General features: G+C 35.9%; 2 protein-coding genes across 4 annotated transcripts in view; one reads left to right on the plus strand and one right to left on the minus strand.

Annotated features, from left to right (window-relative positions):
* Positions 1 to 17,335, minus strand: part of LOC123533216 (non-structural maintenance of chromosomes element 3 homolog) — a 36,055-nt gene extending 18,720 nt beyond the window's left edge. Inside the window, exons 1-2 of one of the 3 annotated variants that reach the window (XM_053519594.1) lie at positions 17,101 to 17,335; positions 663 to 824 (exon numbers count right to left, since the gene is read on the minus strand). In XM_053519594.1, the coding sequence (XP_053375569.1) occupies positions 663 to 798 (136 nt within the window). In that variant the 5' untranslated portion in view covers positions 799 to 824; positions 17,101 to 17,335. Of the gene's footprint in view, positions 1 to 662; positions 828 to 16,142; positions 16,565 to 17,100 lie in introns of those variants that run through there. The other 2 variants (XM_053519593.1, XM_053519595.1) reach the window with 2 other exon arrangements.
* A 19-nt stretch (positions 17,336 to 17,354) lies between these two features.
* LOC123533753 (serine dehydratase-like) overlaps positions 17,355 to 18,756 on the plus strand; it is a 29,643-nt gene continuing 28,241 nt past the window's right edge. Inside the window, exon 1 of the mRNA XM_053519596.1 lies at positions 17,355 to 17,388. The gene's annotated coding sequence lies outside the window, so the exon portion shown is untranslated. The remainder of the gene's footprint in view (positions 17,389 to 18,756) is intronic.

Here is an 18,756-nt window from a genome sequence, read left to right on the forward strand (position 1 = left end):
CTCATGGCACGGCTCATATTATCATAAGTATCCAACAAAGTTAGAGGATAAGTAATTTAACCTTTACCCTGCTAAATTTCTAACATGGACTGGTCTATCATTCAATTTGCGCAGTTCCATTCTTTATTCTGAGGGCTATACACTGAAAATGTACTGACTGAATAGCGAACAGTGCAAACCAAGATCAGCCTTGTAGATCTTGGTCAGCACTGGTTGCAAAGGCAGAATCACTTGCAGTCAGCTGGCTAAAGGTTAAAACTTTATTTTAAGAAATACTGTACTAAATGATGTAAAAAAAATTTCATCTGTTCCTAAAAAACAATACTTTGCTGACTTTACACCATTCCTATTACCACTAAGCACTGTCAATATAGTGTGTTTATTTTCTGCTGTTAACATCGGGCTGGAAAAACTTTAAACTATATTCCATGTTAAAAATCTTAAAAATATTGTTTCATACACCACATATCAGACTAATATATCATGATAAGCAACCCAATGTTCAGATGAACTAGTAAAATAAGACTGCCATGATGGCTTCACTATTTAGAATTTTTTTTGTTGGCTCACCACGAGCACTGAGCTATCAAGAAACTTTTTCAGTGACGTTTTGGTAGTTCAATGTGCATTTAACAATACTAGTAGCAGAGAAATTAACAAACCTGCTTTCTTGATAGGCATTTTTTTCTGATCGAGAACAAGAAGGAATTTCACTGTATCATTTACAATTCTCTCTTGCTCTCCTCTGTCCATACTTGCAATGGCCTTCTGGGATTGTGTTAAAGACTGTGATGCCATTGTACTGTCTTTTATCACTTTTTCTTCTACTGAAAGATGATATAAAAGTATCAACTTGAAATTTGCTCTTGGATAGCTAATAGTCAATAAATCTGTTAAGCAGTGGATAATCAATTATTTAGAACAGAACATGCTGACTTACTATTTTGACTGTATTGGAGTCTTCAAAAAAGTGCAAGCTCAGTATGTAGTAACATGTTGATGTAGATTGGTAAACTGACATAAGACAAGAACAGAAAACAAGAGCTGTTTGATGGATTCAAACAGTCTCCGGTTTTTTTTTTGTCTATAGAGCCATTTTTTATATATATTTTCATTGCATTTTTTTTGCTGAACAACATGACAGATCTATGCTTGACATGTAAATAATTAATAACATGACAGAATTTGTCATGGAAACATGTATACACAACCACTACAATTTCGAGTCTCAGTTTTTAGCTGATTTTGCAGTTTGTTTCACTGAAAATAGCTTTCTTGCATCAAACATGACCCCCACTTTCCTTTTGATTTTTATTCATCACTGACAATATTCTTCAAGAAAATGCAAGTAACAGACATTTAAAATTGGTCCTGATGTGCGCTGCAGCCATTGGAAATATGTCAGTTTTAAATATCTAATAAAGAAAAGCTATTTAATGTTGTAACCTATAAAATGCATGTCAAAAACTGGCCATAACTTTGCAAGAATGCAAAGTAGAGTAGCGGAACCTGTGAGTGCATGTTAGATTATCACATTTAACAAGCATTTCAAGTTTCAATCCATTCCCATTAGTGGGTACTGAGATACCAATTCACATACAAAAAGTTAACCAACAATTGCTTAGTCAAACAAGAGCTGTAAGTGGACAGCGTGCTCGACTATTCTCAATGCTTGATAGTATAATATAAGCATTGAGTAAAACTTTAACATTACAATAAGCATATTCTAAGTCGAAAAGGGGCCATAATTCAGTCAAAATGCTTGATAGAGTTGCCTCCTCCTTTTCACAGACTGGGGTCATGATGGTATCCAAGTATGCAAAATATGAAAGCAATATCTCAATGGACTTTGAAAATGTTTGGGGTGGTACGCAAACTTTAACATTTATTCTAAGTCGAAAAGGGGCCATAATTCAGTCAAAATGCTTGATAGAGCTACCTCCAACTTTTTACAGACTGGGGTCATGATGTTAAACAAGTATGCAAAATATGAAAGCAATATCTCAATGGACTTTGAAAATATTGGGGTGGTACGCAAACTTTAACATTTGTGCGACGCTCACGCTAACGCTAACGCCAACACCGGGACAAGTAGGATAGCTCCCCTATTCTTCGAATAGTCGAGCTAAAAATAAGTGAAAGATACATAAGTCCTCTACTGGACACCTTATTTTCTCTACTGTTATTTATCATGTTTATAGTAACAACAGAGGGATGTAAATCCTAAACAAGAGGGCCAAGATGGCCCTAGGTCGCTCACCTAAGAAACACACCATAACAGTGTAAAACATGTTTGACCTAGTGATTTCATGGAAACAAATATTCTGACCAATTTTCATTAAGACTGGACCAAAAAATTGGTCTCTTGCGATAAAACAAGCATTTTCTTAGATATGACCTAGTTTTTGACCCTAGATGACCCATGTTCAAACTCGACCTAGATTTTATCAAGGCAATCATTCTGACCAAAATTCCTGAAGATCAATTGAAAAATACAGCCTCTATCACATACACAAGTTTTTTCTTTGATTTGACCAAGTGACCTAGTTTTTGACCTCAGATGACCCATATTCAAATTCGACCTAGATTTCATTAAGGCAATCATCCTGACCAAATTTCATAAAAATCAATTGAAAAAAACAGTCTCTATCGCATACACAAGATTTTTCTTTAATTTGACCTAGTGACCTAGTTTTTGACCTCAGATAACCCATATTCAAACTCGACCTAGACCTCATCAAGGCAATCACTCTGACCAAATTTCATGAAGATCAATTGAAAACTACATCCTCTATTGCATACACAATGTTTTTCTTCGATTTGACCTAGTGACCTAGTTTTTGACCCCAGATGACCCATTTTCGAACTCTGCCTAGATTTTATCAAGGTAATCATTCTGGCTAAATTTCATGAAGATCAGTTGAAAAATACAGCCTCTATCGCATACACAAGGTTTTTCCTTGATTTGACCTAGTGACCTAGTTTTTGACCCGAGATGACCCATTTTCGAACTCGGCCTAGATTTCATCAAGGTTATCATTCTGACCAATATTCATGAAGATCAATTGAAAAATACCGCCTCTATCGCATACACAAGGTTTTTCTTTGATTTGACCTAGTGACCTAGTTTTTAATCCCAGATGACCCATTTTCTAACTCGGCCTAGATTTCATCAAGGCAATCATTCTGACCAATATTCATGTAGAATAATTGAAAAATACATCCTCTATAGCACACACAAGGTTTTTCTTTGATTTGACCTAGTGACCTAGTTTCTGACCCGAGATGACCCATTTTCGAACTCTGCCTAGATTTCATCAAGATTATCATTCTGACCAATATTCATGTAGAATAATTGAAAAATACAGCCTCTATCGCATACACAAGGTTTTTCTTTGATTTGACCTAGTGACCTAGTTTTTGACCCCAGATGACCCATTTTCGAACTCGGCCTAGATTTCATCAAGGCAATCATTCCGACCAATATTCATGAAGATCAAATGAAAAATACAACCTCTATAGCATACACAAGGTTTTTCTTTGTTTGACCTAGTGACCTAGTTTTTGACCCGAGATGACCCATTTTCGAACTCGGCCTAGATTTCATCAAGGCAATCATTCTGACCAATATTCATGAAGATCAATTGAAAAATACAGCCTCTATCGCATACACAAGGTTTTTCTTTGATTTGACCTAGTGACCTAGTTTCTGACCCGAGATGACCCATTTTCGAACTCGGCCTAGATTTCATCAAGATTATCATTCTGACCAATATTCATGAAGATCAATTGAAAAATACAGCCTCTATCGCATACACAAGGTTTTTCTTTGATTTGACCTAATGACCTAGTTTTTGACCCGAGATGACCCATTTTCGAACTCGGCCTAGGTTTCATCAAGGTTATCATTCTGACCAATATTCATGAAGATTAATTGAAAAATACAGCCTCTATCGCATACACAAGCTAAATGTTGACAGACGACAGACAGACTACGGACGCCCGACATCGAGTGATCAGAAAAACTCACCTGAGCAATGCTAAAAAGACATATATAACATACGGTAAGTCCACACAAAACTCTTTACCAGGCAGAGATAGGTCAAAATACACCTAAAATTTGGATATAACATGCATGTTGTACCACAGAAAAGTGATTTTTCCCTATGGCCAGTAATTAACAAGAGGGTCATGATGACCCTGGTTCGCTCACCTGAGTAATACGAGCTACATGTTTCATATGTCAAACTGATGATTTTTAAAAATTTTTGGAAGATTTTCCGATGTACAATCAAGTAACCCCTGGGGTGGGGCCAATATTAACCCGGGGGTCATGATTTAAACAAAATTTGTAGAAGTCTACTAGGCAATGTTACATGTCGAAAATCTAAGATCTAGGCCTTCTGGTTTATTTTTAGCAAATTTATGAAGAGTTCCCTATGTACAATCAAGTAACCCCTCGGGCTGGGTCAATTTGACCCTGGGGGGTCAAGATTTGAACACATTTTGTAGAGGTCCATTAGGCAATGCTACATGTCAAATATCTAAGCTCTATTTATTTGTTTTGTTTTGGGTTTTAACGCCATTTTTCAACAGTATTTCAGTCATGTAACGGCGGGCAGTTAACCTAACCAGTGTTCCTGGATTCTGTACCAGTACAAACCTGTTCTCCGCAAGTAACTGCCAACTTCCCCACATGAATTATCAGAGGTGGAGGACTAATGATTTCAGACACAATGTCGTTTATCAGTCACGGAGAACATAGTCCCCGCCCGAGGATCGAACTCGCGACCCAGCGGTCCGTAGACCAACGCTCTTACCTACTGAGCTAATCTAAGCTCTAGTCCTTCTGGTTTATTTTTAGACAATATTAAAGATTTTTCTATGTACAATCAAGTAAGCCCATGGGGCCGGGCCAATTTGACCCCGGGGGTCATGATTTGAACAAATTTTGTAGAAGTCTACTAGGCAATGCTACAGGTCAAATATCTAAGCTCTAAGCCTTCTGGTTTATTTTTAGAAATTTTTTGAAGATTTTCTATGTAAAATCAAGTGACCCCTGGGGCGGGGTCAATTTTGACCCCGGGGGTCATGATTTGAACAAATGTTGTAGAGGTCCACTAGGCAATGATACATGTGAAATATCTAAGCTCTAGGCCTTCTGGTTTATTTTTAGAAATTTTTTGAAGATTTTCATATGTAAAATCAAGTGACCCCTGGGGCTGGGTCCATTTTGGCCCCGGGGTCACAATTTGAACAAATTTAGTAGAGGTCCACTAGGCAATGCTACAAATATTTAAGCTCTAGGGCTTCTGCTTTTTGAGAAGAAGATTTTTTAAGATTTTCCTATGTAAAATCAAGTGACCCCTGGGGCGGGGGTCAAGATTTGAACAAACTTGGTAGAGGTCAACTAGACAATGCTTCACACCAAATATCTAAGCTGTAGGGCTTCTGGTTTTTGAGAAGACGATTTTTAAAGTTTTTCCTTTCGGTTGCCATGACAACCAGAGTTCTCCATGGAATTCAATTCTTTGAACAATTCTGAAAAGGGGCCACCCAAGGATCATTCCTGTGAAGTTTGGTGTAATTCTGCCTAGTGGTTTTCAAGAAGTTTTTTTTACAAATTGTTGATGGACGACAGACAATGTACTACGCACAACGGACATCAAGCCGTCACAATAGCTAAAAAGTTACAATATAAGCTACTTATAGTAAAACAAAGGGAATTAATTCTAAAAACAAGGGTGTCTCATGGTGGTGAACATTTGTGCCAATTTACATCAAAATCCCTCCATGCATGAAGAAGAAATGCTCCACACAAAGTCTTTCTTGAATTTGACCTCTAAATGTGACCTTGACCTTAGACCTAGGGACCTGGTTCTTGTCCATGACAATCCGTCTCATGACGGTGAACATTTTTGTCAAGCCAAGTTACATCAAAATCCCTCCATACATGACGAAGAAATGCTCCAATGTCATTCTTGTATCTGACCTTTGGCCTTCAAGTGTGACCTTGACCTTAGATCTAGGAACCTGGTTCTTGCGAATGACACACTGTCACATGGTGGTCAACATTTGTGCCAAGTAATATTAAAATCCCTTTAAGGATTTTTTTGAATGAAAATTCAACTGTGGTCAGTCATTTTTAAATTATTTATAACTTTTTACTTTCTCACACAAAAAGAGCTGTCACAGGAGACAGCACGCTCAACTATTTCGATGCTGGATTGTGAAACTGGGCATACCTGCGGAGCTGGAGCTGTCATTTGAGTGTTTAATGACTCCAATTTGGATGAAGATATTGGACAACAGTTTGAATCTGCCTCAAAAGTATTAAGTAATAACAGAGATAATGATAAAGTGTATCAAAACATTAAATAAGTATAATTCTTAGCAAAAAAGGGCATAATTCATGAAATATTGGTGAAAGAGTGATGCATCTTGTGTCATATGATATGGGTGGTGATGTGGAACAACTACTTTAAGCATGTTAAGTTTGAATCAAATCCATTTAAAGTAATAACTGAGATAGAGTGAAAGTGTACCAAAAATTTAACCTGAAATTCTAAGTAAAAAGAGGAGACAATTCATGAAATTCTGGTGCTATAGTTATGGTCCTTGTGTCATCATGGTCATATGATGTGAATGATGTTGAACAACTATTTTAAATTTAAATTAAATCCTCTTCATAACAAGAGATCACAGAGTGATCTTGGCGCCCACCAATGTGCCATTTTTGAGTGTTCCAAATTTCAAGACTTATTGACTAGCTCAAGGTCAAATTTCATTTCCATACACAACACTGTGCATGTGGTCCAAATTTGAAAGCTGTAGCTTGAGTAATGTGAAAGTAGGTCACTAGATGAATTTCAAGGACAAAAGTTCTTTGTACACAAAACTATGCATGTGCATCAAGTTTGAAGGCTGTAGCTTGAGAAATGTGAAAGTAGGTCACTAGGTCAATCTTAAGGTCAAAGTTTATTTCAGTACACAAAACTATGCAAGTGGTCCAAATGTGAAGGCTGTAGCTTGAGAAATGTGAAAGTAGGTCACTAGGTCAAAAAATCAAGGTCAAATTTCACTTCAGAACACAAATCTATGCATGTGGTCCAAATTTGAAGCCTGTACCTTCAAAAATGTGAAAGTAGGTAACTAGGTCAATGTCAAGGTCAAAGTTTGTTTTGGTACACAATCCTATGCATGTGGTCTAAATTAGAAGCCTGTAGCTACAGAAATGTGAAAGTAAGTCACTAGGTCAATCTTAAGGTCAAAGTTCATTTCGGTACACAAAACTATGCAAGTGGTCCAAATTTGAAGCTGTAGCTTGAAAAATGTGAAAGTAGGTCACTAGGTCAAAATCAAGGTCAAATTTTATTTCGGAATAAAAAACTATGCATGTGGTCCAAATTTGAAGCCTGTACCTTCAGAAATGTGAAAGAAGGTCACTAGGTCAATGTAAAAGTCAAAGTTTGTGTCGGTACACAAAACCATGCATGTGGTCCAAATTTGAAGGCTGTAGCTTGAGAAATGTGAAAGTAGGTCACTAGGTCAAAATCAAGGTCAAATGTTATTTCGGAATACAGAACTATGTATCTGGTCCAAATCTGAAGCCTGTACCTTCAAGAATGTGAAAGTAGGTCACTAGGTAAATGTAAAGGTCAAAGTTTGTTTCGGTATATAAAACCATGCATGTGGTCCAAATTTGAAGGCTGTAGCTTGAGAAATACGAAAGTAGGTCACTGGGTCAAAATCAAGGTTAAATTTCATTTCGTAACCCGAAACTATGCATGTGGTCCAAATTTGAAGCCTGTACCTTCAAAAATGTGAAAGTAGGTCACTAGGTCAATATCAAGGTCAAAGTTTTTTTCAGAGCACAGAACTATGCATGTGGTCCAAATTTGAAGGTTGTAGCTACAGAAATGTGAAAGTAGGTCACTAGGGCCAGCATTTTTTAATTTTCTGGTTTACGGGAGCGCCGACCCTATTTTCTGACAAAACAAAATAAAAATAAAAGTCATTTTCAGTACTATTATTTTCATTTTACCCGCCGACCGTCCATAATTGCTGCTGCCAAAAATAAAAGTTTAACTGTAAGGTAGAGGTTTTTAATCAAGATCAACAGACGCATGAAAAATGGCGGCCTCCATGAATGTAAATTGTGGGAAATTATACAAGTTAACAGACAATAATCTTTGAAATAAGTTGGCAGAGATAACCAGTATTGTAAAGAAATTGGATCTGAGTAGAAATTACAGCACATAAAGCTCAACATTAGGAATAATCACCTATGAAAAATGACCTTCACTATCAACGCTGTCCAGATGTTGAAAATTCTGGCGTATCACATGTAGGAGATTTGTTGTCTGTATATTATAATTGGACAACGATCAAATTCATGTGGGACTGTCAGAAAAATACCACAATTGATAAAAAGGAAAGAAACCAAAGAAATGGCAAAATGGAGGAGCAAAAGTGAGTATCAACTTGCTAAACACATTTTTTTTACTTTGAAGTCTTGGGGGTTAGAGAAGATAAAATAACTAATTACACAATTTTCAGCAGTTCTGTTCAAAACAAAGTGCAATTTCAATGACACATGTCCATGCAAATGCTTGACAAAGATACATGTGATAAAAAATTCAAACTACATGTACATGATGTAGTCAAAATAATTGGACAGTCAGATTAATGGTTGTTTAATATGTTTGACAGGCAATCTAATCAGGATTGGGTCAAATTAGTTTGACTAAAGTTCTAGCCAGGTACTGTAACTCAAAACATAATTATCAAACATGAAACTCCCAGCAACATTCCCATGTTCAATCCGATAAAATCTGTAAGAAGACCCTTTGAAAGTATGTTTGGGACAGACATTCAGACACTATATGTCACATGTGCCTTTGACACTGAGGAACACATAATGACATATCCAGTAATGAATGTTTTTTCGAACTCATAATTTACTAAGTTCAAGTCCCATCTCGGTGAAGAATCTTATAAATCTCCGATACTGTTGTTTGAACATCAGCCGATAAGGTTTTTATTTTGTACACATTTTAGCTGAACCAAAATTCAGATTGTTTCACTTGTCGTACAATATAGGTGGCACTGACAATCGGCAAAATATAAAACAATATTCAAGTCACTGAAACTTAACCAAAGCCATAAATTTAATTTTAAAGCCAGTGTGCATAATTTTTATCAATTTGTAATTTTTGCTTTCTAGTATGACAATGCCTGTCTTTTAAGACTTTGCATCTCCGGCCAATTAATATGCACATATGCAGTATGAAGACCTAAAGTAGTCCCTGCATATCCCCATTTTAATAGCAGTTTTTATTCATGTTTAAATAATAAACATTAGGCAATGTTCTTATGATATGACAACTGTAGTATCTGTATATTTTATTATGAAAAATGTTTCCACAAGTCTATTTTAATTACAAAATAGATACATACAAAAACACAAATAATACATATCCTTGGTGACTTTGAAAATGGCAATATTCATACAAGCTACACATTAAGAAAACAACATTACACTGAGATGATGAGATATAAACCAGTTCAGAATAGTTCATTTGTGAAGTGTGTATGCAATTTAAGCTTGCAAGCTTTTGTTTTTTGTGGTGTACAAAAAATAAAAAAATTGTATCCTTTTGGACGTTTTATTTTTATTTATTTGGTCGACTGCTCCAAATTGGGATTTTTATTTTTATTTGTCCCCCCCGACCCAAATTTTTTTAAAAATCTCCCGTAAACCAGAAAATAACAAGAGGACCATGATGGTCCTGAATCGCTCACCTGTCCCAACATGACCCAGTTTTGAACTGAGTATGACGTCAATTTTTTTCTATTATTTGACATAGTGACCTAGTTTTTGAGCTCATGTGACCCAGTTTTGAACCTGACCTAGATATCATCAAGATGAACATTCAGACCAACTTTCATACAGATCCCATGAAAAATATGGCCTCTAGAGATGTCTCAAGGCTTTTTCATTATTTGACCTACTGACCTAGTTATTGATGGCACGTGACCCAGTTTCAAACTTGACCTAGATATCATCAAGATGAACATTCTGACCAATTTTCATGAAGAGCCATTCAAAAGTATGGCCTCTAGAGAGGTCACAAGCTTTTTCTATTTTTAGACCTAATGACCTAGTTTTTTATCGCAGCTGACCCAGTTTCGAAATTATTCTAGATATCATCAAGATGAACATTCAGACCAACTTTCATACAGATCCCATGAAAAATATGGCCTCTAGAGAGGTCACAAGGTTTTTCTATTATTTGACCTACTGACCTAGTTTTTGATGGCACATGACCCAGTTTCAAACTAGAACTAGATATCATCAACGTGAACATTCTGACCAATTTTCATGAAGACCTAGTGAAAAATATGGCCTCTAGAGAGGTCACAAGGTTTTTCTATTTTTAGACCTACTGACCTAGTTTTTAACCACAGTTGACCTAGTTTCGAACTTGGCCTAGATATCATCAAGATGAACATTCAGACCAACCTTCATATAGTTCCCATGAAAAATATGGCTTCTAGAGAGGTCACAAGGTTTTTTTATTATTTGACCTACTGACCTAGTTATTGATGGCACGTGACCCAGTTTCGAACTTGACCTAGATATCATCAAGGTGAACATTCTGACCAATTTTCATGAAGATCCATTCAAAAGTATGACCTCTAGAGAGGTCACAAGGTTTTTCTATTTTTAGACCTAAAGACCTAGTTTTTGACCGCAGCTGACCCAGTTTCGAACTTGACCTAGATATCATCAAGATGAACATTCAGACCAACTTTCATACAGATCCCATGAAAAATATATATGGCCTCTAGAGAGGTCACAAGGTTTTTCTATTATTTGACCTACTGACCTAGTTTTTGAAGGCACGTGACGCAGTTTCGAACTTGACCTAGATATCATCAAGATGAACATTCTGACCAACTTTCATGAAGATCTTTTGAAAAATATGGCCTCTAGAGAGGTCACAATGTTTTTCTATTTTTAGACATACTGACCTAGTTTTTTGCCGCACGTGACCCAGTTTCGAACTTGACCTAGATATCATCAAGATGAACATTCTGACCAACTTTCATAAAGATCCCATGAAAAATGTGACCTCTAGAGAGGTCACAAGCAAAAGTTTACGCACGGACGGACGACGGACGCTGCGCGATCACAAAAGCTCACACTGTCACTTTGTGACATGTGAGCTAAAAAAATGCTGGCCTAGGTCAAAGTGAAGGTCAACTCATGTCAAGGTTCATCTTGCCACTCAAAACCATACATGTGGTCCAAATTTGAATGTTGTAGGTTATTGTCAAGAAGTTTTTAAAAGCTTTTCCCTATATAAGTCTATATGAACCATGTGACCCCCAGGGCAGGGTCATATTTGACCCTAGGGGGATGATTTTAATAAACTTGGTAGAGAACCACTAGATGATGCTACATTACAAATATCAAAGCCCTAGGCTTTGTGGTTTGGACAAGAAGATTTTCAAAGTTTTTCCCTATATAAGTCTATGTAAACCATGTGACCCCCGGGGCGGGGCCATATTTGACCCTAGGGGGATAATTTGAACAATCTTAGTATAAGACCACTAGTTGATGTCACATACAAAATATCAAAGCCCTAGGCCCTGTGGTTTTGGACAAGAGGTTTTTCAAAGTTTTTCCCTATATAAGTCTATATAAACCATGTGACCCCCGGGGCGGGGCCATATTAGACCCCAGGGAAATAATTTGAATCATCTTGGTAGAGGACCACTAGATGATGCTTCATACCAAATATCAAAGCCCTAGGCCCTGTGGTTTTGGACAAGAAGATTTTCAAAATTTTTCCCTATATAAGTCTATGTAAATTATAGAAATAAACAAAGGGCCATAACTTACTAAAAAATTGTTGAACCAGTCTGATTTTCAGGGGGACACAACTAGGGTACCAATACATCATTCTGACAAAGTTTGATCAAAATCCCCCTGATAGTTTCTGAGGAGATGCGATAACGAGAAATTATTAACGGAAGGACGGACGGACGGAAGGACGACGGACCATGGACGCAGAGTGATTTGAATAGCCCACCATCTGATGATGGTGGGCTAATAATAGAGATACAGTGAAAATGCATCAAAATTAACCTTAAATTCTAAGTAAAAGGGGGCATAATTCATGAAAAATAGGTGCCAGAGTCAAGGACCTTGTGTCACATGATGTTGGTGATAAGGTGGAACAACTATTTTAAGTTTGAATGAAATCCATTTATTAGTAACTGAGAAAGAGTGAAAGTGCACCAAAATTTTATTAAACCTGAAATTCTAAGTAAAAAGGGGAATAATTCATGAAAAAATTGAGCCAGTGTTATGAACCAATATGTGTCATTATGATGAGGGTGATGATGTCGAACTAGGGTTGGATATCGTTAAGGACGAAGCGGTCCGATACCGATACCAACGAAACGATATGGTATTTTTAATGATACCGATACTGATACCAAGCTTTGAAGTATATCACATAAGCAATGATTTGGTTAGTATTAAATACACCCTTTTAAGTAGTTATACAGGAAAATTTGCTTTGATATATAAACATTTTAAGTCTGTTACTTTGATGTTGTACTAAAACTATGAAAGAGTAAAAAAAATAAACATATTTTACAAACTAGTTTTCCAAAATAAAAAAAAGAGTAGATACATCGCTCACTGTGCAATTTAAATTTAGGACTCACTGACTGTGTTAACTTAATGTTTACTCTGCACTGACGAGAACTGTGAAATTCAACACTTACTAGCTTTCAAATAACCCATTTAACAAGTCAGACTCGTTGTCACTCATAATAAATCTTCAACCAGGTTAACTAGTACTGTATTTAAATTGCAACATTTTTTTCAACACAATTTTCATTGAAAAATAACCCTCAAAACGCCTGAAACAACCAGCAATAACGTATTTCTATTAGTTCGCGAAAACCGATGACTTGTTTACGTAGGTTACAGCTTAGTTTCGTAACTTTTTATTAAAATAATTTTTTTTCATTTGTTTTGATAGAATATGACAAAGAGCAAAAAATGTCGTATATTTTGCAATTAAGTATGATTTACGTAGTTTAAAACAACGGGAAAAGAAGTTTTTATGATAATATTTAGCATACGAAATAATTCGCAAGGCCAGCTCTCCATGTTCACGGCCTGTAAACACTGGCTCATTCTCTTTGAGGAGATGAGTTGGAAAAAGAGCCAATGATACTTCCGAGGAGGCGCTAATGACCGGAACTTTATGCAGAATGTAAACAAATAAGAAGGGTGGGTTAATTGTTTCCTTTCTCAGATAAATGTAAGGCCCTATTTCAAAAAATGGCCAATGTAGTTCCACTCAGAAATGATTATACTTTTTATATATGCAGGCCATTTTGCAAGGTAAATGCATTCCTTGACGTGAAAACTTTTGAAAGTTGGAAAATAGAGTAAGTCCAAACCAAAAGTAGACATTTCCCCATATATTTCAACCTAATTTACACAAATTTAAGATTTTATAGTCACTACATCAATCTTGCTGAAAAGCATATCTTACTACTACATGACTAATGTGGTTTACTAGCGTGTTTATCCCGTATATGTGCATTTATTACCATGTGGAAGAGCCACCGCCACAGAGGAGGCGCTAAGAACCCGAGTGGGAGCCAATGCACTTTGAAATTGAGATGTTTTTAATGTATCATCAATTCTCACATACCAGAGCTTTATCATGATTCCCTTGGATTGTGACAAACATCTGATGAATGATATTGTAACAACATCCTATTCATTTCCTTAGAATGTATTTTGAGATATTTGCACTTCTCTTTTCTTTTGCACTTGTCTAATGATGGGCTACCATGGCGTTATAGGTTGTATAATTATGATACTTTCTGTGAAAGGGACATTTCTTAATGCACAACTGTGTTCATGTCCAACGCATTTTGGATTTTTTAATAGTGTTAACTTTGTGGTAGTCTTGAAATGCAATTGCAATATGTGCTTCACTAGGTACTTACAAATGCTAAATAAATATAATTGTTTACTTGTAAATTGCTTAATTCGATTACATATATATGATAATTCTAACACTCAAAATACTTCTCCCAGATGTTCTAACGATAACAATGAAACTGATAACGTTAGATATTTATTCAACGGTACTGGGAGTTTGTAAATAGGGTGACATCTGTTGAGGCAATATTTGCTGTCAGATTTGTTTTTGATTAATGCTACATAGTAAGAATGGGTATTGACCGTTACTGAGCTTACAGTTGCAGCATTATAAATACAGTTTTCTATTTTTACTTAAATAACGTTCGTAAGGAAACATGTATATTGATACTTAATTTCCAGCTAGCGCGATTCATTGATTTGCCGGTTCTATTCTGCGGAAAACCGAAAAAAATCATTTCTTATATTTACATTATACAGTTTGTTTGTTTGTTTCTCTTGGGTTTAACGCCGTTTTTCAACAGTATTTCAGTCTTATAACGGCGGGCAGTTAACCTAACCAGTGTTCCTGGATTCTGTACCAGTACAAACCTGTTCTCCGCAAGTAACTGCCAACTTCCCCACATGAATTATCAGAGGTGGAGGACTAATGATTTCAGACACAATGTCGTTTATCAAATAGTCACGGAGAACATAGTCCCCGCCCGAGGATCGAACTCGCGACCCCGCGATCCGTAGACCAACGCCCTTACCTACTGAGCACAGCGGGCGGGCTTATATTATATAGTATCGTATCACTGCCTTACTCGATTTTATTTATGTTTTCAAATAATTCTTTAAAATATTGTATCTAAATGATCTAGAAAAGACATAAATATACTGAAAAGATAAAAAAACCCAAACATATTAGCAAAAATATCGAGGGAGTTTTATAAATAAAGTGTACATTCTAACATGACTAGCAATTAAATCGTCAAAATGATATTGTGTTTACGTCACATGGACGTTGTCTTTAGCCCCGTGTATATGCACCCAGAAATAGCGCTTCAAAGTTTAATCAAACATTTTACTTAGTAGCAAGTATAAAACCAAATGTCAAATAGCACAACTGTTTTGCTTAATTTACACACATACTAAGCTGATTAATGGCCTTGCAGAATAAATCGCCATCATTTTCGCAAGAAGTATTACCATTTCCGGTCCTGGTGTGTATTGTACAAGCGAACAATTGGTGATAATACATTTTTTGTGCAAATGAGATCTGAATGCACTTTATTGCTGGTGACAGCCGTTCTCTTGCGCTTCTTTTTTATTTTGGGTGCTCTTGGTTAAATTTCTAAACAATTGTGCCCCTTTTTAACTTAGAATTTCTGGTTAACCTTTTGGTTAGCCCTTTTGATAGCATCAAATATCTTTGTTACTATCAAAGCTATTGACTTGAAACTTAAAACTGTTATTTACTATCAAAGTCTACACCAGGAGTAACAATCCCTATAACTCAGGTTTGAATTTTGACAGAGTTATGCCTCTTTTTAACTTAGATTTTTAAGTTTTATAAAGTTTTTACTGGCAAAGCTCTAATTCAGAATCAAGCACTGAGAAAAGTCGAGTGCGCTGTCTTATGGACAGCTCTTGTTATTTTAGGTAGATTATGTGCATTTGGATAGTATAATACAATTTAAAGCATCAAATTACAAACATTTAAACAAAATAGATATTACATTGCGAGAACGAAAACGCTTTATACCAGTGTTAATCACTCAGGAAAAGAACTGGTCAGTGGCTCTGACTCTGGACTTTTGCGCCTCCTTCAAGGCTTTGGCTCCTTCTCTTAGCCAAAATTGAGCATAGAGGGGTAAAACCCGCCATTAAAACACATAAATAATTCAGATTTAACATACCATTATGGGAAAAATTGGTACAATGTATGTTTACCCTTATTTGGATAAACTGGAGTGGAATATATGGGTAAATCTCCACTTTTGGTTCGAACTTGCCCCATTTTCCAACTTTCAAACGTTCTCACGTCAAAGAATACATTTACCTTGCAAAATGGCCTGCATATATAAAAAGTATAATTATTTGTGGGTGGAACTACATTGGCTAATTTTTGAAATAGGGCCTTATATTTATCAGAGAAAGGAAACAATCAACTCACCCTTCTTCTTTGTTTACATTCTGCATAAAGTTCCGGTCATTAGCGCCTCCTCGGAAGTATCATTGGCTCTTTTTTCAACTCATCTCCTCAAAGAGGACGAGCCAGTGTTTACAGGCCGTGATGTTACTCGGAGCGGTGTCACAGTAAACAATGTCGATCGCGTTATTACTGTGTTTCAAATACTATTTGCTTATTTTCTGCTTTCTTTTGCCGCGGATTTGGTAATTATTTTGTTTATTTACTTTTATGGAAATACCAGAATCGGAACTGGTTCTTTACGAAACGGTATATACCGGTACTTTACGAAGTGATTATTCGGTACGGTACCGATACCGGGAACCGGTATGCAACCCTATGTCGAACAATTCTTTTAAGTTTGCATCAATCATGCTCACAATACAAGCCTAAAATACTAAGAACGTAAGTTTATTTTAATTAATCAGTCCTGAAAAACAATAAAAGTGTCCGATCACGGCGTACAAATTGCTATTAATTATTTGTTGATTAATTTGCAATTATATTTTTCCCGGGATTAAAAAATGATAACAACTTCTGTTTACTGTGAGTTACCATGTATGTGAAACGAGAAAAATATGAAAACTAATTTTTGAAATCAATTCCTGTTTTTACAGATGAAGAATTGTCTCCTAGCTCTTTGAAATGAACGTTCTCAACTCAAGATTCATATCGATTACCAGACTTCTAGCCTGCCCTGCATGGGTTGTCTGAGGTCTGGTAACCATACCTCTAGACTCCAGGTCTAGAGGTCCGGTTACCAGACCCCTAGCCACTTCCAATTTTAAAACAGCGGGCCTGTCTCATTTCATTCAACAAGTGAAAGACTGTGATGAAAGCACTCCTCTACACGACTTTGTGCAAAAATGGGTAAATTAGGATCTATTTACTTTGGACTTCTCACGACAACACACGGAAGCATATTTTCGGACGAATTACTGACCTTATAATAAAGAATTCCTTAAGTTTCTTCCCCTCCTTCAAATTGTTTGCATCGCGAAATCAGATTACTTTTAGTCTTTTCAGACACTATTTAATTTGACGGTTCCTTATATTGATAACAATGATAAACAACTGTTAAGAGGTCGCTTTAAACGTTACTGCATTTAGCGAATGAAACTAATCTGGGATTAATAATAATATTCTGTATCAAATGTACTTCTTTTTTTCCGCGCAACTTCTTTGTGAAGAGTACCTTCTTAAGTTCCACAACTCCATCACAACAAACAAGGTGACTTTTCTTCATCAAGTTTTATTATGATTTCTATTTGTCAACACTTTATTCCAATGAGATAACGTTATTTTTGATTCATGTAACATTTTATAACATTCTAGATGTCTTTTAAGTTCTTGTAAACACGATTTATTGGAAGTGAACTTTGACATGTCACAAGACAATCAGCATAGAATACGGATATTACCAGCAGCCGGTTAACATTCACATTGTCGTCATGTTATATGTTATATGTTTTTCCTTGTTTAAGGATCAGTATGGATGTTGTCTGTTGTTTTGCGAAGGAAGTGTTTGTAATTTTACTTATAGCTATGATATCTGCCAATCTGTTGCAAACATCACTCTTGGGTCTCTATGCTCAAAACACAACCACATACACTTACTGTAAATTATATATACTTTTATATAACAATTTTTATTAAAGCTTTCTGTGATTCATTTCTCGCCTTTTAAGTGACACCCTAGATAGGCAAATGTCATGTAGTTTTAAATGTTGTAGTCTATAATATGCTCATTGTTTTTTTACTTGTAAAAAATCTGATCTGTATAACTAGAATTTGACTATTGAGGTACCAATTTAATCCTACCTCGGTCACAAAGTTTTAGACAGGTCTAGGATATTTCATCGTTTTTACAGATGTTCTGTAAATATACAGACAATCCAGATTTAAAGTTTGTACATTCCATAAATTTATCAAAGAGCTATAAAAATAAATAGACCAGCAACTTGAAAGGCATATGAGCAAATCTTGCTAATATCACGTGGCAGCTGAATGAGATTTGTTTTACCGGTGTATGAAACAGAGAGCAGAAGGATAAAAATTTGTGTCGTGAAAAACTTTCTATCAGATTGTTTGTTTATAATATAATTTTTTTTAATGTTAAAATTAGTATTTTCTACACTTAAGGAATGAATTTATGACTGGAAGTGCACTCACGAGAAATCAACAGTTGTCATTTGAAAATCGGACCCGATTCGGTTTATTACGTGCTGGCAGTATCGCCAGTGTAAAACATTAATAAGCGTCTTGATTTGATCATCGGCAAACCCTTCAGTAAGATAACGCGCTGACACAAGCTTACGCAAGATTATCTCCTGTTGCCATTCTGTGTATTTTATACTTCTTTGCATAAATTTACAGACTTGGTAAATGAAATCTTTTAAAATCAGAATATAAATCAAAGCCACAGGTTTTAAGACTGTGTGCATAAAATGTTGTATGGTTTTCTGTCAGAAATATATGACTGAATTTTTGGAAAAAGTGAAAAAATCAAAGTAACTAACTACCTGTCTGTAATTCTCATAGTAGTTTTGTCTCCCACCACACAGGGTGTGGCAGACATATTGATTTACTACTGTCTGTG

Source organism: Mercenaria mercenaria, chromosome 12, assembly GCF_021730395.1.
Source record: "Mercenaria mercenaria strain notata chromosome 12, MADL_Memer_1, whole genome shotgun sequence".
Classification (NCBI taxonomy): domain Eukaryota; kingdom Metazoa; phylum Mollusca; class Bivalvia; order Venerida; family Veneridae; genus Mercenaria; species Mercenaria mercenaria.